This window comes from Aquarana catesbeiana, linkage group LG09 (assembly GCF_042186555.1).
Source record: "Aquarana catesbeiana isolate 2022-GZ linkage group LG09, ASM4218655v1, whole genome shotgun sequence".
In the NCBI taxonomy this organism is placed as follows: domain Eukaryota; kingdom Metazoa; phylum Chordata; class Amphibia; order Anura; family Ranidae; genus Aquarana; species Aquarana catesbeiana.
The window spans coordinates 31,866,051-31,890,477 of NC_133332.1; the positions used below are offsets into that span (position 1 = coordinate 31,866,051).

The 24,427-nt window shown below is 38.0% G+C and overlaps 1 protein-coding gene across 5 annotated transcripts in view; it reads left to right on the top strand.

Annotated features, from left to right (window-relative positions):
- Positions 1-24,427, top strand: part of COL11A2 (collagen type XI alpha 2 chain) — a 192,864-nt gene that overhangs the window by 84,443 nt on the left and 83,994 nt on the right. Inside the window, exons 5-16 of one of the 5 annotated variants that reach the window (XM_073598238.1) lie at positions 6,116-6,247; positions 11,214-11,330; positions 15,638-15,901; positions 16,780-16,926; positions 17,295-17,483; positions 18,493-18,552; positions 20,384-20,425; positions 20,884-20,946; positions 21,069-21,143; positions 21,526-21,612; positions 21,701-21,757; positions 22,223-22,276. In XM_073598238.1, coding sequence (XP_073454339.1) covers positions 6,116-6,247; positions 11,214-11,330; positions 15,638-15,901; positions 16,780-16,926; positions 17,295-17,483; positions 18,493-18,552; positions 20,384-20,425; positions 20,884-20,946; positions 21,069-21,143; positions 21,526-21,612; positions 21,701-21,757; positions 22,223-22,276 — 1,287 coding nt within the window. The remainder of the gene's footprint in view (positions 1-6,115; positions 6,248-11,213; positions 11,331-15,637; positions 15,902-16,779; positions 16,927-17,294; positions 17,484-18,492; positions 18,553-20,383; positions 20,426-20,883; positions 20,947-21,068; positions 21,144-21,525; positions 21,613-21,700; positions 21,758-22,222; positions 22,277-24,427) is intronic. The other 4 variants (XM_073598234.1, XM_073598235.1, XM_073598236.1 and 1 more) reach the window with 4 other exon arrangements.

Consider the following 24,427-nt stretch of genomic DNA (forward strand, 5'->3'; position numbering starts at 1 on the left):
GATTCCCTTTATTTGTACTCTTTACCGTTATCACTGAGAGTGAAAGAAAATCCCACATTTTGGGTTGTCACCAGAACAGGAATAGAGGGGAAATCTTCCAATGGGGACACTAGTTCTGGTAACACACTGAGATTTCCTCTCACTTCCTGTTTTGGCTATGGGACAGGAAATGAAGGGTAATTCCTCCAATGGGACACAGCACAAAAAAACAAAACAAAAAAATCTGTGACATAGATTATCTCCATCCACAATGTAAAAAAAGTTCTACTTTAACACAATGTAAAAAAATACATGTTTATCTGCTGAGTATTTCTGACATTTTATGATATATCACACAGATAAATATACCTAAAAAAATCCTCTGAGGAAATACATGAAGATAATTAGAATTGATTATATCACATTGAGGTTTAGTTCCCAGCACAGTTACACAATGCATTGCTCTCTAATAATTGGATTGTTACCTGTCCAGTGTGCAATGAATATAGAGCTTGTCTAGCGATGTGACAATCTGCAGATTATTGTCGGGTATTGCAAGAGCAGGTCGTTTGTAGGCTTTGAGCGCCACCGTGTGGCTGCATGGCGGGATGACTTATATCAGTTTTACAAGTTTGAGAAATAAATACAGACGTTTGCGCCACCGTGTGGCAGAGAGAAGCAACTACAGCCCCACCGAAATTCCAATTAAGGAAAAAAATAAACTGCGCCACCGTGTGGCAATAAGTAGGAAATACAAGCACATCAATATCTATATTATTATTATTATTATTATTATTATTATTATTATTATTATTATTATTATTATTATTATTATTATGATTATTAGAGTGAAGCAACTGCTTGCAAATCGGTATTCCTAATTAGAAAATAATAAATAGCTGCGCTACTGTGTGGTAGCAAGTAGGAATTACAAGCACATCAACATCTCTATAATAATAATAATAATAATAATAATAACACATTGATCAATTACATTTACTGTGTGGCATAGAGAAACAACTACTGGCAAATCGGTATTCCAAGTTAGAAAATAATAAATAGCTGCACCACTGTGAGGCAGTAAGCAGGAATTACAGGCACATCAACATCTCTTTAATTATTATTATTATTAACATTATTAATAATAATAATAATAATAGTACATTGATCAATTAAACTTACCCTGTGGCAGAGAGAAACAACTACTGGCCAATCGATATTCCAAGTTAGAAAAAAATAAATAGCTGCACCACTGAGTGGTAGTAAGTGAGAATTACAAGCACATCAATATCTCATTAAATATTATTATTACTATTAGTAATATAATAATAATAATAATATTACATTGATTAATAAATTATTATATATCATACAGATAAATATACCTAAAAAAATCCTTTGAGGAAATACATGAAGATGATTAGGATTGATTCTGTCACATTGTATCATCTGTGAGGTTTAGTTCCCAGCACAACAGTGCATTACTCTCTAATAATTGGATTGTTACCTGTCCAGTGTGCACTCAATATAGAGATTTTCTAGCGATGTGACAATCCGCAGATTATTAGTGCAAGAGCAGGTCATTTGTAGGCTTTGAGCGCCACCGTGTGGCTGCATGGCGGGATGATTTATATCATTGCAAGTTTGAGAAATATAAACAGACGTTTGAGCCACCGTGTGGCAAAAAGAAGCAACTAAAAAGATATAAACTGCGCCACCGTGTGGCAGTAAGTAGGTATTACAAGCGCATCAATAGCTCTATTATTAATTATTTTTATTGTTCATATTATTATGAATAATAATAATAATAATACATTGATCAATGAAACTTACCGTGTGGCAGAGAGAAATAGCTGAACCACTGTGAACCACTAATAAATAGCTGTGCCACTGTGTAGTAGTAAGTAGGAATTACAAGTACATGAACATCTCTCTGGAGAAGCAACTGCTTGCAAATTGGTGTTCCAAGTTAGGAAACAATAAATAGGAATTACAAGCACATCAACAAACAATTGAGTGATTAAACGTACCATGTGGCAGAGAGAAGCAACCGCTTGCAAATTGATATTCCAAGTTAGAAAATAATAAATAGCCGTGCCACTGTGTGGTAGTAGTAAGTATAAATTACAAGAACATCAACATTTCTCTAATTATTATTATTGTTAATATTAATATAATAATAATAATAACAATAATATTCAATTGATTAATTAAACTTATCGTGTGTCAGAGGGAAGCAACTCCTGACAAATCAATATTCAAATATAGAAAAAAAATTAGTTGCGTTACCGTATGGCAGAGAGGAGCAATTACTTTCATATAATTTTTTAAGTGTAAAAAAATTATTCAAGTGTAAAATATAATAAATACTATCACCACCGCTTGACAGAGATGAAATTACTGGTATATTATTATCAAGTGTAAACATAAAATGAATATTAGCACCAATCTGTGGCAGAGGGTAATAATTACATATATGTTAGGTGCAATTATTGGTTTATTTGCATTATGAGTATAAAATAAAATGAATCCCATGGGGGGGGGCAATTTTTTTTTACTTTTGTTTTTTTAGGAGTAGGGGTAAAGGGGGCTTCCAGATTCCAAAAGGCCCTTTGCCCATAGACCCCAATACCGCAGCTCAGGGTTGTGGGGAAGAGGCCCTTGCCCCTATCAACATGGGGAGAAGGTGCTTTGGGGGGGCTAAGCCCGCCTGCCTCAAAGCACCCCCAATGTTGAGAGCATGTGGGCTGGTATGGTTCAGGAGGGGGGAACGCTCGCTCACCCCCCCCCTCCTTTTCTGACCTGCTGAGCTGCATGATAAGGGTATCGTATGGCAGAGGGTAATAATTACAAATATGTTAGGTGCAATTATTGGTTTATTTGAATTATGAGTATAAAATAAAATGAATGCCACCACCACTGTGTGGCAGCAGACAGAAATCACAACTATATCAATATTTATTATTATTATTTTTATTAATATTATTATTATTATTATTATTAATAATAATAATAATAGTAATTCTAATTAATCAAAATCATAATGAAGTAAAAATTATTTACCCGAGAAGAGGAGGATCTGGGCTGCTCTGTGCAAAAAGTATATTATAGTTTGTTATAAACAACAAAAATCCCCAATAATTTAATATCACTTTAAAGCAGTATTAAATCCCAAACCAAAAATGTCATATATTGCAGCTTACCAATCATTAGATGTGGCTGCATTAGTTTGCTTTTTTTTTTTCAGACTTTATTCCCTCTGTTTTCACCTAGCGATCTAGTCAGTAACACACCTCCTGTATTAGAGTTCCCCCACTCTGGATGAAGGAGCACAGTGGCATCATTGGACTCCAGCTCACACTTTATAAGCTGTTACAGCAACAGTCTTGTTACCTTTGGGATAAAGATTTTACATAAATAAAATAAAATGATCATTGTAAGCACCTCTGTCAGCGATAAAAGTTTTGTGACCCCTGTAGGAAAATTCTGTTGTTAAAAAAAGTTTTACATCACCATGTTGCAGAGAGGCACAATTACACACATATCAGTATTCCTAATTTTAAAAAAGGTGAACACCAGCACCACTATGTGGCAGAGAGGAGCAATTGCTGTCATATCAGTTTTACAAGTGTAAAATAAAATGAACCAACGCCTCAGTGTGATATATCAGTTTTTCAAGTGTAAAATCAAATCAATACTATTGCCACCATGTGGCAAAGAGGAGCAAATACAGACATACACTATATAGCCAAAAGTATTGGGATGCCTGCCATTACACACACATGAACTTTAATGGCCTCCCATTTTTAGTCCGTAGGGTTCAATATTGAGTTGGCCCACCATTTGCAGATATAACAACTTCAATTCTTCTGGGAAGGCTGTCCACAAGGTTTAGGAGTGTGTCTATGGGAATGTTTGACCATTCTTCCAGAAGCACATTTGAGTTATTTTATGAAGTCATACAGTATTTTAGTAGTGAAAACATGCGGTAAGTTAACACCTGACAATAGCCAGCGTACTTATTAACAGTAGTAAATACCATGTTGTTAAGGAGCTGATGGCCCACGAGCGTCCTTAACAACCAATGAGTCATTGGCTGTCAGCACGGAACCCCGGGGTTCTGCTGACAGCTGATTGTAACAAAAAGAATTACCGGCATTAAAAATTCAGGGAAAAAACAGTGTGGGGTCCCCCCCAATCCATACCAGGTCCTTTGGGTCTGGGCCCTACTGGTTATTAAGGAGTGGGTGGCCGCCGACGTCCTTAAAAAACAGTAACTGTCATGGTTGTTAAGGAGCGAGAGGCCGCCACGTCTTTAACAACCGATGAGTCATCAGCTGTCAGCCTTAAAAAATCATAGAAAAAAACAGTCTTTTGGGTCTGGTATGGATTTTGAGGGTAACCCCACGCCAAAAAAAAAAAAAAAAAATGGCATTGGGTCTCCTCCAAAATCCATGCAGGCCCTTAGCTGAGCATGCAGCCTGCAGGTCAGGAAAGGGGGGGACAAGCAACGCCCCCCTCCTGAACCATTCCAGGCCAGATGCCCTCATCATGGGGGGTCCTGCCCCCCAAAGCACCTTGTCCCCATGTTAATGGGGACAAGGGCCTGTTCTCCACAACTCTGGCTGGTGATTGTGGGGGTCTGTGCACGGGGGGCTTATCGGAATCTGGAAGACCCCTTTAACAAGGGGGCTCCCATATCCCGGCTCTCCTATGTGAATAAGTACTGGGTACACACTTGTGACATCACAACGGGGCATGCTGGGTCAATGACGTCACCTGGTGGCCCCGCCCTTTCGTTTATTCGGCGGCAGTAGGCAGTGGAGCTGTCATTCAGCAAGAGCCTTCTTCGGGAACGGAGGTTTTTTTCTCTTTTTTTTTCGGGTCGGCAGTGGTGGTGGGTATCATAATTGACAATGGATCTACATGGGGGGGGGGGGGGGGGGCAATTTTTTTTAATTTTTGTTTTCTTTAGGAGTAGGGGTAAAGGGGTCTTCCAGATTCTAATAAGCCCTTTGCCCATAGACCCCAATATCACAGCCCAGGGTTGTGGGGAAGAGGCCCTTGCCCCTATCAACATGGGGACAAGGTGCTTTGGGGGGTTGAGCCCCCCTGCCTCAAAACACCCCCAATGTTGAGAGCATGTGGGCTGGTATGGTTCAGGAGGGGGAAATGCTCGCTCGCCCCCCCCCTTTTTCTGACCTGCCGAGCTGCATGCTCGGATAAGGGTCTCGTATGGATTTTGGGGGGGCCATGCTATTTTTTTTTAAATGTCGGCGTGGGGGTTCCCATAAAAATCCATACCAGACCCAAAGGGGGATTTTTTGATGCCAGTAATTATTTTCGTTACATTCAGCTGTCAGCGGGGAACCCCGCTGACAGCTGATGACTCATTGGTTGTTAAAGACGCGACGGCCTCCTGTTCTTTAACAACCAGTACACATTCCTTAAATACTGCATGGCTCAATCACTACTTAATTACTGCATCCAATTAATTATTTATTTCCTTCTGTGAATTGAGTTTAATGCCTGTACATGCGGTATTTACCTTTTTTTCAGCATTTTGCGATAAATACCGCAGAACGTTATAGTGAATTAACAGTTTCAGGATTGCAAATTGTATTTAGGGAAAATATGTCTTGACACCTACATACTGCATGCGATCTGGTTCTGTAAATGGAGCCCAATAAGCTTTATTTTTTTCAGGATCAGGAACACATAGGTATAGTGGCCTAATAATGATAAAAATATTATAGCATTACTATAGCATTTTATCACCTTATTTTCTTGCTATCCAATTATTGCCATTGCTAATTTCTCTTTCTAAAAATGCTTAACAACCAGGAAATTAGCATTTTTAAAAGAGGGCCATATTAACTTGTTAATTTGTTTCTGTATTGTTGAAGAAAAACAGAGTTTGATCAGTATATACAGTCAAAACTTTCTGAACTCCTAAACTTGTCTAACTCTTGCAGAACAAATCACAGCTGCAACCAAAAACATCCGCATGGCATTGTACCCTTTCTTGACCTGATACCATGGGATGTTCTTCAGTTGGGGGATATGCAACTCATATTGTATAACCTTTGGTGTCATTTCCTACAGTGTGACTGTGTTCTGATATTCTCTTCCCCAGGGTGACATTCAGCAACTACTCTTGGCAAGCAATGCCCAGGCAGCTTACGACTACTGTGAACACTACAGTCCAGACTGCGACTCTGCCCTGCTAAACACGCCGCAAGCCCAGGACCCCAATACCAGGCAAGATGTGAGTATGGGGGAGTCTGTGGGTGATGGGGTGCCCTTTGCTGTTTTGTAGGATCCAGGATCTATACTTTATCTTCTCTCACACACTCATTCCATAGGAAGGTCAGATATTTGGAAAACCCAAAGGGATTATCTCCTTCAGGAGGCTTTAATATGCAACTTCTACCTACTTGTATTTTCCTTTCAGAAATGCCTTTATATCATCTAGCTTCAGATTTTAGTTTGACACTATAGAGGTCAGCCAGCTACAATATGAGCTACATGTAACAGTGCTGTTAAGTAAATGTGTTGCAAACCTGATTCCAACTGAACGTGTAGGCAAATCTTAGCTTCCTAAGTGGATTAAGAATGCGAACCACCCCTTCTAACTCCCCCCCTTGAATATAATGGGCATCCGTATGGACCAATAAGAAGACTTAGGAAATGGGAAGAGATGGTGCTTAACATTGCCTTTATAGGAAAAGACAACAATTCCAGCTGTTTTTATCTTTGAATATTTTGGTGGTTATGACCTAGATTTTCACCTCTGCTTATACGTCATTCATTCATCATATGCTCAGTTTGGATTGCCCAGGTTTGTGACAGGTTCACTTTAACAGCATGGTTTGGATGGTATAAAGGCCATTGTAGAAATGACAGGCTGTAACATGGTTATATGTTCAGTACAAATTGTAGGAAGATATATACCAGCTGAGAAGGTCAAGTTGAGGATTGTATACTCTAGCTCAGTGGTCATCAACCCTGTTCTCAGGGCCCACGAACAGGCCAGGTTTTATGTATTACCTTGGGGAGATGCAGACTAGAATACGGCAATCACTAAGCAGCAACTGATATCACCTGTGATGTATTTCAGTTATCTTGCAAACCTGGCCTGTTAGTGGGCCTTGAGGACAGGGTTGATGACCACTGCTCTAGCTGGCCATGAATGGCTCAATAACAGATTCCCCAAATAACCAAAGTAGGACTTATTTTTAATGAATGTGTACTAATAATATATACCCTATTGGCTAAGGTGGCCATATGTGGACATATCTCTAACCAAAAGTTCCCAGCTCTGCCCTTTGTAACTTAAATTGCCATACTGCTATGAAGAGTCATCATCTATCTCATGAGTGACTCGCCTAGCAGTAGAGTGCACATGTCTGATGGAAGGTGTGTTCCCTTTCCCCCATAGAGGAGAGAAGGGTACAGCATCTAGCCACCCACAAAATCCTCTTCATGTTTAAAAATCTGTGTGTGCTTGGAAGAATTCCTTTTCTATTACCAGACTGCTCATGGCTTCATTACATAGGAATACATACTTAAAAAATGAGTAGTCAAGCTTTCTTTGAAGGCTTTTTTTGTTTGACATACACAATCAATTATACTTTAAAGCCCATTGTTGGCCAAATCTTTTTTGTTTTTAGTTTTAGTGTGAGGAAAGGGTTTGAACCTCATGATTAACATGCTGTCTGGGATCCTGATTGTCTTGGATAATGAGTTACAAGGATGGGATGTGAGAGGACAAGGCCAGAAAGATAAAGAGAGGTTTAGACTCCTTTTCACCCTAAAACGTTTACTTGCATTTGGGTTTTAAATGTTGAGACTTCGTAAAATTCAAAGCCAGTCATTTTTCACCAACATTGCCTAATGTCTGGGATGTGGTGTATGTATTATTACATTGCCACCTATTAAAGAGAGAACAGCTGGTGTGTAGAATATTTCATTTTGGAGATAAGAAGACCTGTGGTGATGTTTCCTAATATTTCCTCGCATTCCAAGTCCTCACCCTAGCACAGAGGTATTCATATTTATGGAAATCCAACATATTCCATATGTTTTCTAGGTTTTCCTATGATTACCAAAGTCATGTCACCTGTAATACTTGCAAAACATAAGAAAAGTTACACATACACATACAGTATTTATTATTATTTCCCTCCTGCAATATTTATATACTGATTTACTTTTAATATGCTTTATAGAATAGTAGTATCAACTTTGTCATCTTAAGGACTTGTTCACACTCATATATGTGTTCCAAAAGAGCCCCTGTCCCAGTAAATTAAATGATTTATCTTGTTATTTTTTAATTTATTCTTAACTTGAAATTGGAATTCCAACCCGTAAGGAAGACCTTAAAAAACCTTGTCAGCTTGTTTCTGTGATGCCTTTTAGGGTTGAAAGTAGAACTCCAGTATATACCTAACTAATCTTAAAAGTGCTCCCTCCCCCTTCCTAATACCTATACTAACGAATCTGTGTAAGAAAGATCTGTATACTTAAGGGCCGTACACACGGGCTGAATATTGGGTGACATCGGCCAGTTTAATAAAAAAGGCCTGACATTCGGCCCTTGTGTACGGCAGCCGGTCTGACATAAGCTGTCAGTTTGGCTTCTGTCGAAGGGGCATGACCAAAAAGAGGCCGGTCGGCACCCAATCAGCACTCTCAGGTAATGGCTGAGAGCACTGACTGGGGTTTCCTGGCAGGGTGGGGCATCCCCCTCTCAGAACACAATAGCTCAGTGAGGGAGATCGCTGTATTAACATAGGATTGTTAGTACAGCAGCTCCTCCTGAGCTCTTCAGTTTCAACGAAAAAAAAAAAACTGCTAGTGTGTATCAGTTTTTACCGGTTTTGGGGCCGCTCGGTCTGATCATGCAAACAGGCTCCCCTGTGTCAGCTAGCAATGGCTTCAGGGCAGAGGAGGGAGTGCCAATAATGGATGGGAAATAGTAAGCCTATGGGTGGTCACCGCTCCCAGGCATTCCCAGCTGACGTTGAGCACTCTATTCTTTCACTTGCAGCTGGCACTGGCTGACACAGGGGAGATCACATGACTGGACTGGATAGGCTTGAATATGGGTAAGAACACATATCTTTCCTACACAGGTTAAATGGTATAGGTGATTGGGGGGGGTATAGTTGGGTATATCCTGGAGTTCTACTTTAACTCGCAATTTTTAACCTGATTATCGATGCCATCAGGAAGTGAAGGGACATAGATGCCAAACAAAACATTTTTTCAGTAGCATTAAAAAGGGTTAGATTTTTTTATTGCAGTTTTTTATTGCAGTTTCACCCTTGCTGATGAGATATCACCTCCTGTCCAAGTAGCACCAGGAAGAGAGGAGATCTCCATTGAATCGTGAAGATTGCAACACATCACTAGTGCAGCAACATCAGCGAAAATAGACAAACTTTTATTGTGAGAAGAAAATAGTGCAACATTTCGGGCCCTCAGACCCATTCCTCAAGGAAACAGTGGCAAACAGCAACAGAACAGACACATGTTTCACAGATGCCCCCATCTCCAGAAATGCCTACATGTAGTCTAAAGAAGCAATCAATACTCACAACATTTACAATTAAATTGTAAGTTCAGTCAAAATCTAACTAGGGCTAAACCTACCCCCACCTCCATTCTAAGACTATTCTAACTACAATGTAAAAGCATAGATGTCTATACTTACCTATTCTGAAGCTGCTCTGGTCCAGTCACATGATCTCTCCAGCGGTGGCTTCATTGAAGAGGAGAGATCGTTGACAATGGCTGCAAATGCCTGTGCGGTGATGTCACCCATAGGCCTACTATGGGGCATCCACTGTCAGCAGTCCTTCCTCTACACTGAAGCCACCGCTGATAGCTAATCGTGTGACTGGATTGACGCAGCTTCAGATTAGGTAAGTATAAGAATCTTTTCATTTACAGTGTAGTTAGGATTGTCTTAGAGTGGGGGTGGGAATAGGTTTATCCTTAGTTGATTTTGACTGAGCTTACATTTTAAACTACATGAGGCTGTTTCTAGAAGCAGGAAGATCAGAGATTATACTCAACAGACTTCTAATTATTACCTTGATTCAGGAGGTCCGTTGAGGCCCCACAACATTGCACTATGGGCTTGTAACAATAAAAGTTTTCCTATTTTCGCTGCTGCCGATGCGCTAGTGATGCTTTGCAGTCTTCATAATCTATTCTATGATGGTGCTATCCAAAGGACTGCCATTAGATCAGTACACTGCAAAAGGTGCACTAAACTGCATGATCTGCTCCCTGGGGCACAGACAGAAATCAAACGCTCACAGAGGTTTTAATCCTTCCTCATTCGATCCGCAACTAAGTAAAATAAAGTGTGTGTACTTGCAGAGACCAATTTTCCACATTGCTTGCCATCCAACAGTCAGGAGCAGAGTTTGGGTGTGCTCACTGGTGTGAACAACTCCTTGGTGAATTTCTGTGGCCTCCACTACTAGTTGTATCCAATTGTGGATAATGTGTTGATGTCACTGTTGTAATGGAAATATGCAATAATGGTATAATATTACTTTCCTATACGAACATGCATCTACCTTCATCCACTGGACCACCTGTCAAGCTGCTTTCTCTTTTTGTTTTTGCTCATGGTAAATTAACTGTGTTAAGAGATTGAGTAAGATTGAACCCTTTGTGATCTTACCGAAGTAGGCAGTGGAACATGTAGAGCCCTCATCTTCTGTAATAGAAAATGTATAAAACATGGGAAATGTAGAGCCTCCTCCTCAACACGGGCACAGTTCTACTTTATCTGAAACAAACATTAATTAGGCTTTTAAGAAATGTTTTTCAAGTAAATGTATGAAAAAGATTTCTGATGGGGTTCCACAGTGTACCACTGCTGTACCTGCCTTAAAATACAATCTCTTAACAAGGGAGAACTACAAAGACTCACATTGTACTGGTCTATGCAAAGCATGATTTGTGAAATAAGAGCAAGATAAACAACCTAAGTTAAAAATATTTGATCTTATTCTAAATCTTCCTTTGAGAAAATGTTTATTTGGTGTAGGAATTGTTTAACATGAAAAAAAAAACTCACAAAAAAAAACCCTCAAAATATAAAGCTATAGAAAATGGCACAGTGTGAGTCCTTGTAAATGTCCCACACGGAACAGCACTTTTATCTTCTCTCTATGCTTAACACCCTTTCCCCCTCCTGCCACATGTAGTATGCAGAGGAAGAGGTGGAGTATTACGAGTATCCATACTATTATGACAATAAGGAGGAAGGGACGCCTATCCCACCTACTGAAATCAGTGCCCCCGAGGGGGACACAGTGGAGAAGGTAACCAGTGGACGTGTCAGTCTTTGCATCCTGGTGTTGTGTGTCACTCCATCTCATCCCATCCGCCATGTTAATTGTCAACTGGAGGCTGCCCAGCCAGGAGCAAGGGGTTTAATTCTAGTGTTTAGCAAAAGAAAATGTATTACATCTCAAATTATTACATTTCTGCAAAGGGCAGAAATTGTATTGAAACTTTTTAGATTGTCCAAAGATACTTGGTCAAAGACCAATAGGTGTGTTGGAGGTGTGTTTTCAAACTTGTTAACTGTTCTATTGTAGGTAATGCATCCCACCATTTGTGTCCTTTTGTATTTGTTATATGTGTTGACATTTTTGTTTTTTACACATTTATTTTGTCTTCGAGATTCAGAATGTTTGCATATGGCTTATATACCTCCTTTTGTTAATAACTAACGTTTTTACTAACACAGTAAAATATTAAAATGCAAACCAACTTAAATTACAGAGTTAACAAAAATAAAACAAAAACTAAAAAAAAAAATACATTTGTAGCTTTTTATAGTTGGTAAAATGTGAATATTTATTTTTCTATGTTTCTTTAATGCCTTTTTCAATTTTATGACAGTTCATAATTACTTTTCATTCTGTTTTCGTGATGTCATATTTTCAAATATGCCCATCACTTGAACAATCAATGAGAAGTTGCATAAGATGAGCCAATATTTGATACTTTTGTTTTGTTAAAGTCAAGATGCATACATGGGAGCACCCCAGATTTAGCAGCTGAACAAAGATTACAGCAGGCACCTGAGGAAACCAGCATTACTGTCAGGATGCCACTTCATATTTTTTTAGTAATAATATTTAGAAGGGTTAATTTTAACATAAATTTTTTTGTTTTGTCCTTTGTTTAATCATTCATTTATATTATTATTTCCTTCATTTTAATGTATTAAAACATTATGTTTTATTAATAATAATAATAATAATAATAATAACAATAATAATAATGATCATCATCACAATAATAACATTTTCATTCTATTAATCTTTTTCTAATTCTCCCTAGTCTATAAATATTTACAATCATTAGTCATTTGTTTATTCTATCATTAGAATCTCCAAATTCTTAATTTATTGATAGTTTTGACACATGTACTGTTTATTTCCCCTACATCAATTGTTCAATATGATGCCTATATTAATTGATGTATATTTGAGTTTTTAATTTGTTTTTCCTACTTTTTTTATATAGATTATAAATATGTCTTATTATACTAATTACATCTTATATTAATAAGATTTAAAATACACAACAATTCAAAAACATGAATTTTGCTAATGTCAGGTCACCTGAGACCAGGTGACGGATGCACTCCGTAGGAGTCAGGAGTGCATCGCTAAGGTAGTGGACCCTAGGACTGACTGCTATGGGTTAAGACCCTGGGAGGTTCAGGAAGCAGGTCTACTAGATCACTAACACAGATCCCAGTGGGAGCTAGAGCATAGATTCCCCAGGGCGTGGAGTCTAAGAGCCGGGAGGTGTTCACCAGAGCCTCTAGTGGTGAGGATGGACAATGCTGCAGTCTGGCTCCAGGTCGCGGCCCCCAGGGTCTCACAGCTCACGGTAGACTACAGGAGATAAAGGAAGGAAGGAGCAGGCTGGAACAACAAGGATAGTAAGGGGATAAGCCTGGGCGACTAGCAGACAAGGACAACAGAGTACACGCCAAAGATTCAGGGTCACAGGCAAACAGGGATAGTCAGGGACACGCCAAAAGGTCAGGGTCACGAGCAGACAGAAATAGTCGAGAACATGCCAAGGTCAGTAACAGAGACAAACGTAGAGCACACGGCAAGCAGGAAACAGGAAGCCAAACACACAGTGGTTGATCAGCAATGTTGGCTTGCAATGCCCAGGTTTATATAGTGTTCCTAATTAGAGACCGGGGTGGAGCTATGCTGAGGGAAGATTATTTAAACAGTCAGGTGAGGGTGGTTGGCCTCTAAAGGTGAACACAGAAGGAAAGGTGAGCTGACAGACACACATTACCGCATAACCATGACGGCTAAATAAATAAGATATTAAACCAAAATGGAATACGTCTGATTTATTGTTATAATAAGAACATATTTATATTCATTATAACATAGTAAATTATTTTATTTGCATGTATTTATTAAATATTTTGTTTACTTCCAGCTTTTTTCTCAATTAAATTTCTTAACAAAGTAGTTATTTCCTTCATCCATGTCACCTGTGCCCACGTATTCAGGAATTCATTTGTATTTCCTGTATTTTCATGTAACATATATTATACATTTAATAAGTTTTCATTTATTCTTTCATTTATTTAGTCATTCATTTTTATCTTTTATTCTTATTACCTGCCTCCTTTCATTTGTTTAATTTCATTTATTTAAATTACAACACATAGTATTCATTCATTACCATTCCATTATGGCATCTGTATTCATTCATTCATATTGCTTGTATCAACATTTATTGGTAATTAAGAACAGTATAATAATATTAATATAATATATATAATTATATATTTTGCACGTGTGGTATTTTAATATCCACATGGCTCACTCCATATCTGCTAATGTAAGTACATTTTGCATTAATTTAATCATTAATTCTTCACGTATGAACATTTGCATTTTCCATTTCCTGCCGTATTCCCTTTATGCATTTTTGTTTTTTCAAAAAGATCTGCTATATACTAGGGTTAAGCTATAAGCTTCTAAAATACCTTATTTCCTAGAAAAAATGGCAACTTTTGGATGTACTTTTTTACTTTATGCTATTGACTGAAAATCTGATCTATGGTGTACATGTAAGGAGATCCTTCCAACGTACATCAATCTTCATTCTAACTCCCTCACTTTAAAGCTTACAACTTTTTCTGTACAAACATTAAGCTGTTGATCACCTTAGATTCTGCTCTTCCCCTTTCTTCTATAATGTATTAATTGTGCTGGTTATAGGAGAGGGAAGTATCATATAAAAGGAATATCCTAATATGGACTTCATAAACCCAGATCTCAGCTGAGAGTCAGGCCAAGTCTTTCTAATAAAATAGTTCTAAAAACAACCAGTTATTGCAAATAAAATGTAGTAGAAAAGTTCCTAACATCAAACTGATGAATAAGAACTTAAGCTTTATACAGTAACTTGTAGAAACATTAATTGATTTCGTATTTGTTAATATTTACATGTTTACCTTTTTGTGCATTAATATTCATATATCTAAAAAGAAATCTAAAAAATATCCATTACTTAAAATTCCTTTATGTATTCATATGATAAATATATTTCCAAATTAATAAACCCATTAGTTAATAGTGAAATAAATGTAATAAGAAAAATATAAATATTCCCATGCCCCAGCTTATAGTGTAATTATATTTTTAAATGAGGCTTTTTTAATTTGTATTTGACGTTTCTGTTTCTCATTTATTAATAACTTGAGCATGGGTTTTGATACTAATTGATACTAATTGCTTTGTTAATTTTGGCATTCTTATACATTGTGGTTTTTAACTTCTCATGTGTTTGTTTATGCATAGTTGCATGCATGAATGCTACTTATGAAATTGTACATTGATTTATGAACCTGTACATGTTTTGCACCAACTGAATGTTTGATTTCTCAGCTGGCATTGTATGCTCATTTTTCATATACTATTCATTATCAAATATTTGTTTTCTGTTGTTAAATTACGTATAATCGGTTAGTTTTGCTTTGCTGCATGTAGTTGTTACTTGGGTTCAATTTTCCTGTGTGTCCAAATTCCATATTTGCTATAGGCTTTGAATTAATTCTTTAGCAAATTACCTTTTATATCATTGTATTCATATATATTACAGTGAAACAAGATTTGGTTATGAAATCAGGAGTTACGTGATCCCAATGACACCTAATTTGAGAATATTTTCTTGAAAGTAAATTGAGTCTTGAATATCTTACATTATTTGCAGTATCTATTTCTCATTCTCAAGTTTAGATATGTAACTATTTTGTTTTTTGATTTGTTTTTTTAGCAGTATAGTGCAGAATATTATTTATATCAACCATCTGGTGTTGGTAGAAGTTTTTGTAGTAATTGTTTGAATGTAATAAAAAGAAGACCCCTTACTTTTCCTTGCTGGGCGACACCTAGTTTCTGCATCCTTTGAACATTGTCTGGTCATGACATGTTGTATTCATGCCTGTTTCTCTCTCTCTTTCTCTCCAACCCATTTTTGTCTGTGTGTCACTTGTTCTCCTTATTTGCCACCTGCCCTGAAAATAAAACAATGCCCTTCTAACTATCTTATCTGCCATGGCTACTGGCAGAAAAACAAAGCCAAAAATCACAAGCCACCAGCCAAGTCGAAGCCAAAGGTGCCTCCTCCTGCCAAGAGTACCGGCAAGTCGAAAAACGGTGTTGCGGGCAAGGCCCCCGCCAAGCGTAACACCCCCGCCAAGCGAAACACCCCTGCCAAGCGAAACACCCCCGCCAAGCGAAACACCCCTGTGAAAAATACTGTGGGCAAAGCCCAGCCCAAGAAAAAAAATGCTGGCGCCAAGACGAGGAACGTGGGGAATAGTTACCAGCAGGTAGAGAAAAAAATCTAAGTATGCAGATCCCATTGGTGTGATCTGACATACATGACCCCCTCTGCCCCACCGTACTCCCATCATCCCAATACTTTTTTACAGAGGGGATATGGGCAATCCACTTGGAGATGTTGTTTGTGTGTGTCCATGTTATGCAACGTGTTAGTGATGCCTGCTCTATGCTTATTGTTTCATGCTTGGGGCTCATTCATTGTTGTTAATGCAAAAGAAGAGACCTCTGTTCATAAACAGGACAGTTTGTAAAACCAGCTTGTTTTATGCATTGTTGGTCTAAAGTCATATACACATATTTACAAACCTGAAAATTATTTATCCAATGGACTATCCACTGTTGATTACTTTTAGCTGAATTGGGTTGACTTTGCATGTATAATACTCATCAATGTTTTTGTCATGTTTTGTGTTTTCAGAGGCCTCTTTTTTTGCTGTTTGTGTAACTATTCTGTTACGTTAAATGAATGATTGCAATGCCCCTGTGGACCCATTCCTTAATGGGTGGTCATCACATGAATAGATTCACCATGGGGTTCATCATCTCAAAGTCCTGATATGTTTTGCTGAGTGGGCTGATAATGACCCTTCTAAGTGAATCAGTGATGACATGTTGACTTTATTGTCCTCTAGAACAAGAGGCGTAAGTTAATGAATAACTAATGCTTGCATTTTTTCTTGTTCCCTTCTCCTCTTTGATCTCCTCCCTAAATCCAAACAACTTTGCCATTTTCACTTACTTGCCCTGTTCTTTTTTTCACACTGTCTTTCTCCAAATTACCTTTGCTCAAACTTTCCCAATGCTATTTCTTCATGCCTTGGCTTTTCTTTGCACCTTCAACCTTCTGATTTCTGTGGTTACAAAGGGCCCTGCCCCTCCCTCTGAACCTATCATGACCCCTGAACCCACCTTGTTAGAACAAAGCCTTGATTACACTGTATCACCATACGAAGAGGAGGCTTATGGGGCTTGGGAGGAAGAGCCCACACCCGAAACCAAACCTGATCCACAGGTAACCATTGAATTTTTAACCAAAAGGTAAATGACCACACATTAGTAGAGTAGAGTATTGGCTTGACAAGAAATCCCCATCTATCATTAAAATTTTTGGCCTTTATACTGGGAAACATTTTCAGGAACTTAATGCCAAAAGTTTAATTATTGTCCACTATCTCACAAACAGAGCACCTATATATATCAAGAATCACCATAAGCAATTTAGTTCTGTAATGCCCATTTTCATTTTACACTTCACAGCTTCCCATTTTGTTTAAAGCTTGGGCCACATGTTATATTTAGTACTTATCACTAGATCCTTTTGTGCCTCCTCTTGTCACTCTTTCCATTATCTTGATTCTTGACTCATTTGCCCCTTGGAAGGAAAAGGAACAAGCTCCTTCTACAGATGTCAAGGGTAGCGATTCCTTCACAGCGGAGTATGTAACCGGAGAGGAGGAAAATCCGACCGTCGGTCTGGACTATGAGTATGTGTACAAGGATTATCATGAGGGCTCGGAGAGTTCACAACTTGGCCCAGTCCTCTCTGCAGAGACACCTGAGAGTGGAGGTGTAAGTCTCACTGTGTAGTGTCCGTTAATCTGAGTGCATTGGGTTCTACAAACCTTGTGACACTCTGAACAAAACAAAGCAAAAAATGTTTTTCAACATTCTGCCCTCCTCTCTGGTCCTCGTGTACTTTACTTGTGTTACCTTTCCATGTCAGCCCTCTTTGTCTTGTTCATTCATATCCCTTTGTTCAGTATTTTTGTTAAATCTTTTTGCTCCTTTTTATCCACCTCCTTGTGTTCATGTCTCACTTCCTACTCTTTGTTGTTGACCACACTTTTTACATTGTGTGTGTCTACATGTTTTTCTGGATGGATACTTTGGTGTCCTCCTTTTTGGACTTCCCTTTGTCTTCCTGTCTTTTGTCCTCTGCTGCTTTTCCTTCCTTGTCATCTCCACCTTGTTGCTCAGACTTGTTTTATGATGTTGCTGTGGTATAACATTTATCACAGGGTGTCAGAAAAGTCGAAATCCAGTTGGAGCCTTGGGTGACCAAAGGATGTCATGTTGCTCAATGTCACCTTGATCACTGGGGTCCATTGTGGATTCGTTCTGACCCTTGCTTATGGCATCATAGAATTCTCAACATACTTCAGAATTGTATGATCCTAATACAGTGTATTTCAGTGCCTCCAGCATTGCAGCTTTGCTGATGAACCTACAACACTGATAGCTCTTCTGCGCCCCTGTTTAATTACGGGCCCACAGTTTACTGTAGTATAATGTGCACTGTATTTATTATAGATAACATTATCAGTATACAGGTTTATGGCATGTAATATTAACATATATAATGGCTAAAACAAGGACTGCTATTTGGTCTTGTCCAAAACTGCTATTATTTATATGAAATTATAGAGGTATAACAGTGCAACATGCAACATGACATTACTTGTAGTTTTAATATTTTCACTTGTGTGTCTTAGATAAATGTTATTAGAAAAAGTGGGCTTTCTTGTCTGAGTGATTCTAAATATCTCCATCTTTGTGGTTATATGTGTGCTACCCTCAGGCCATTAGCGGACCCCGTGGGGTGAAAGGAGATAAAGGAGAACCAGCTGCTATAGAGTCAGTAAGTAAAGTCTGTTTTGCAAAGCAAAGATAATGTCTAAAAGCAAAATTAATGAGCCCCAACAGTATCTGTGTCTACAAGCAAAGTTAAGGTGTCCCAACTTTATCAGCATGAAAGTTTATGGTTGTCCATTGTAGCTCCTTATATTTGGTTAGTACCAGATCTGGTATGGGGTCTTTAACCCAACATCCATCTGTTATATGAACTGAATGTATGAACTGAGAGCAGGTTAAATTAACTATATAATTATTATATTATATTATTATAATCATTATACATATACTATTATTATATCATATAGTAACTATTGTATAATTTGTATTTTCCATTATGGACTTACACTGAGACCTCTGATGCTAAGGCAAACAAAAAAAAAAAACAACCAAAAAAGTAGATAAATTGCTGAAATGTTAAAAAAAATGGATGATGTGTGGTGTCAATAGAAAAAAAAACCATTGCAGCATATTTATTTCTTCAACTTAATTTCGTTTAAAATAATTCATTATGCTAAATTTATATAGGGAATAATACATGTTAGGAACAACACAAGTGAAATATTGAAATATGGATTCCAGATTTTTATAAATGTCCCTTTTGGTTTTGCTATCATACTTATATGTTGGAAAAAGGGTTGGCCCACCCTATAATATTTCAGTTTATGGTAGATGCTGGAGAGATGAACCAGAGATTGAACTAATAGAGTCCCCAAGACTATTAGTCTTGGGGACTCTATTAGTTCGATCTCCAAATTTAAATTCTCTGGTCTGCATACCTGCTGTGGCAATTATAAGCTAAAGCCAGCTATAGACGGATCGAATCTTGTCCGGTTCAGCAGTAACCGGCCAAGATTCCATCTATGGGCAGGCTGGTTTCATGGGAGGGAAGGCACCCCATCGGAGGAACACAATAGCGCTGCGGAGGGATTCCCCCAATTTTCTTTCTTTTCTTTTCACCCATCGTGGAAGGAAAGAAAATTGCATAAAAAATAAGTTTTTTACTTACTACAAAAGAACACCCAAACCTCACTGTTGGTATGGTAGATGTTACTGATCAAAAAAAGAATTTACCTTTACAGAAACGTGATTGTACGGCCACAACCCCACCACTTAAAGCTATACACATGAAACAAACCAACAAAAGAAATTTTTAACAAACCAAGATTAGAATTTCCATGTTTGTCCCTACAGAGGAGGAAGGGGAAACACTGCAGATATCACTGGGACTAAATTACCTCTGGATGCAATGCTAGTGATTGACTCACCTAGTTCATGGTAGTCAATCAATCTTTGCCCAAAGAAGGATCAGTCTGGGTATGTCTATAGAGGTCTGGAAGCGTGGACAGACCTATGATAACTTAAATATTTGACCATAAAAGATGGAACAGGTGAAACTAATTATATGGGGTTGATTTACTAAAGGCAAATGTGCCATTCACTTTGCAATAGAATTTTCCCTTAGCTTAAAGAATGTGGTGACAATTCACATTGCAAAGAATACCCAATCAAATACATTGGGGGAAAAAAACAGTACTTTGCTTGCTCATGATTGGATCATGGAATTCAGTAGAGCATTACCTTATTCACTAAGCTAAGGGATACATCCCTTGCAAAGGTAGAATTCCCTTATATCTTTGGAAACCACTAGGACAACCAAATATGAATACTGCTACTATTTAGTGGCAAAAATTATAGTAAGCAAATGCATAAACATTTATATCCAGTTTTCAGGATAAACGTTTTTCTATTATTTCCTTCGTTGTTTATGTTCAGCATTTTCTAACAGTAATAGTTGAAAAAATTGTCGGTGACAGTTCTATTTTTTTTTGTCACAGGGAATGCTGGTTGAAGGTCCACCAGGACCAGAAGGGCCTGCCGTAAGTACCATTTTAGTATCTCTGTTTCAGATGTATTGCTTGTCCTTATTTTTAGCTGATAGTATCATTACAGAGTTTATATACATAATCACTGTAATGTGCTGTAGACTTTGGGTATCTAAGTATACGTTTTTTCATTTGCCACCATTTTATATGATACCCTTTGTCTTGGCTTTGTGTTTGTATTGCCTTCTAAAACAGTTTAATAAATAAAAAGTAAAAAACAACATGCATAACAATAAAGACTGTAAATATAATAAAGAAGTGTACGTCAGCAAAAATTCACCAAACCTTTTGTCATTGTACTTACGGCTTTTTCCAAATCTCAGACAAATATATGATCACTCAGACAATGCTGTGCTTACGGCATGTCACAAAAGTCCAGATGGAAAGCAGCAGGTAAATTAAATAATATAATTGTTAAAATCCATTTAAAATTTATTTTGTGTCCTTTGCAGGGTCATTCAGGTCCCCCTGGAATACAAGGCCATCCTGGACCTATCGGTGATCCTGGAGAGAGGGTAGGAAATTCAGATTTAAATGACAGTTTGTAAATAATTCTGTACATTTTTAACCCCCCCCCCCTTCCCTGGCATCATAGCACAATATTTTATTTTTGGTAAACTTATTCTCACACTTTTAGGGTCCCCCAGGACGAGCTGGTCTCCCCGGAGCCAATGGATTGCCCGGACCACCTGGTAGCTCTGTCATGCTTCCGGTAAGTCTTTTGGTCAAAATCTTGAAATTGGAAAGAGTTACAACTTCTATAAGTTTTTTATTTCTCATGACAATAAATGGGGAGGAAGGAGGGGGGACATTTGTCTCTCAGACAGGGTGGCACAATCAGCAATAGAAACATTGGCAGTTGTTCTAACTCTTTCCCACCCTATTAAAATTTGTTTTTGGTCTTTGTCTGTGCCTGCCCTTATAGGAAGTGACTTGAAATTTAACAAATAGGGACAAAGACTGCAATATAATTCTGAAAGATTTTGAACAAACCATTGTTCTAACACAATATGTTGATCTAGCACATTACATCCACAATGTTTTACCACATCAAAACTTAGCTCATAATTTTGTCTTCCAACTAATCTCCACAGTTCCGATTTGGAAACAGCGGTGGTGATAAAGGTCCAATCGTGTCCGCTCAAGAAGCTCAGGCAGCGGCTATATTACAACAGGCCAGAGTAAGTCTTGAACTTCTCAAGACTACTTTGTTTTTCCAGTATCTAAATTTGCATTATGTCATCTTTGTCACAATTCTATTTTTCACAGCTTGCTTTACGTGGGCCCCCAGGGCCAATGGGATATACTGGAAGATCTGGAGCTTTGGTAAGCATCTCTACAACAATATATATATATTCTAAAACTTCCAGAATGGGCAGCACAACGATTGTCAGCCTTGGTTCAAAGCTATGGAGTCTTTGGTTCAATGACCCCTTAGTCAGCGGGTCCAATGGCTTCCAACAAACTGGCACTTATGCATATAAATGACTGTTAATGTTAATGATATAGAATTACCACATTTTTTAGTCACAACTGAAGCCCAGTGTGGGAGTTAGCTCTTGGCTTCTTCTATGTGTTGGATAATCCACGAGCCAGACCTACCTGTCATACATTCCAACTAATGTTTGCCTAAGTTATTTCAACACTACTATTAAGACCTAGAAATTGTATGATGTGTAGAAGATGTACAAATAAGTATCTTTGTAGGTCTCTTTACAAATAAGCCCCAGATGTCCCAGAACAAGAATTATCTGCATCAATTCCTGATTTTTCTTTGATTTGTCATTTAAGGGTCCACCAGGAAGTCCTGGACTAAAGGGGGAGTCCGGAGATATTGGTTCTCAGGTAATTAATTAAGCACATACACATTGTTCTCTAACATTCCCAAACACGTCTGAAAATATGCAGGTATACATTGTGCAACACAGATGAACAGCTTCTGTGGGACTAATTATTAATACCTGGTGCAAAATGTCACAGGCACTGGAGGAAAGGAAAGCAGACACAAAAAACTATAGGAGTTAAGACTGAAAAACACGTTAAATGAGACAGAATAGTGATACACAAAGTTGATAATAATATCCTAATAAGCCCAGATGACAATTTGCACAGTTGCCAGATTGGTAAGTCTTTACAAAGTCCTTGAGAAACTGCTAAAAGTCTCATCAAATTTCTTACATCAGTATTTATAAGAAACACAATTCCACATCATACTTGGAATTCATCTCTAGATTAGATAAATTCCATGGAGTGAAAAGTCTGAGAGGCAAGGAAGGTTTTGGGAAGGATTATATTGGGATGAATGGTTATAGATAAAGAGGTCTGGTGAAGAGAACCCGAGAACAGAAAGTTAGTTTTTATGTATTGCCAATAATATGATTTTTTTTAAAAAATGGTGTAGATCCGCACTAGGATTACTAAAGTTCAATTGCATTTGTTATTTGAGCACTAGAGCGCTGCACTATTGTTTTAACAATATGATTTTTAAATCTATTACTCTAATGCAGCCTTTCTTAAACTTTTTACCCAGAGAAACCATGGAAGTAAATTATAGGTCTCAGGGAACCTGTGCTAAAAATGATTATAGCTACAGCTCACCATACATTAGTGTGATCAATAAATTGTAGAAGTTTTAAATAAAATAATTAAGAACGTGAAATTCCTAGATTTTTTACACCTACATGCTGTATAGGACAACATTATTTTCAGTAATAATCCTAAAACAAAATGAATGATAATAACAGAAAGGAAATACAAAAGTTTACTTTTCTGGTGTTCCCTTACATTTAGGCTGCATTCACACCTGAGTGTAGCGTTTTTGAGCGTTTCTTCCGGAGTTTTGTGTGTTTCCATGCAGCGTTGTCCGGCGTTTTTGAGCTTTGGCATTTTTTTTATTAGCCAATAGGAAAAATGATCATCTGTTTCATCATTTGTTGCTATGTTGTTAGATTTTGTCATGTGCTTCCTGCTCCAAAAACGCCCAAATCTGCCCGTTTCGCGCGACAAAAAAGGGTCCAGAACCTGTTTGAGCTTCAGGCGTAGGGCTTCAGGCGACTTGGAGTGGAGATGTGAACCATCTCCATAGAGAATAATAGATTTTTTCCCCTCAAGCGTTTTGTAGCTTGAGGCTTCAAGCTACAAAACGCTCAGGTGTGAATGGGCTCTTATGGTCTGTGTAGATGTAATCCCTTAGTGGTCCATGGAAAACTGCTTGGTAGTCAGTGGAAAATTGCTTCCGCTGCATTGGTGGTCAGTATTAGCAGGATTACAATTTGCCACTGCTCAAGGAACCCCTAGTAAACTCCGCAGGGGCTTTAAGTTTCCATCATCCCCTAGTTGAGAAAGGATGCTCTAATGTTCGCATTAAAGTACTTTTTAGTATGGTCTCCCAAGTTTAACATACTTTCTTTACCACATTTCAATTACTGCATTACATATATGGATTTATAGAGTCTCCACTGAGTGGCATTCCAGTGACTACCTAATTGAGCTGCCAAGATACAGGGGTTGATTTTATAAAGGGTTATAGGCTGTTCACTTACCAAAGTAAATTTATACTCTTTCAAGGGATTTTTTCCCCTAGCTTAGTAAATGAGGTAAAGCTTTGCTGGCTTCAATTATCCAATAATTTTCAAGCAAACATCATTTTTTTTAAATTACCCTTGCATGTTACATAGTTACATAGTTAGTAAGGTTGAATAAAGACACCAGTCCATCCAGTTCAACCTGAGTGAGTGTGGGTGCGTGTCTACAATTGTCTCTATCCCTATACATTGTATCTCATTAGGATGCTCATCTATTATTATTATTTTTTTATTTAAGGTACCCATATAGCGCCGTAAATTTACGCAGCGATCCACACATACATCGCACACTCACATCGGTCCCTACCCTCAAGGAGCCCTTAATCCAAGGTCCCCAACTCACATTCATATACTCAGGCCAATGTTTATTTTTATTTTTTGAAGCCAATTAACCTACCAGCATGTCTTTGGA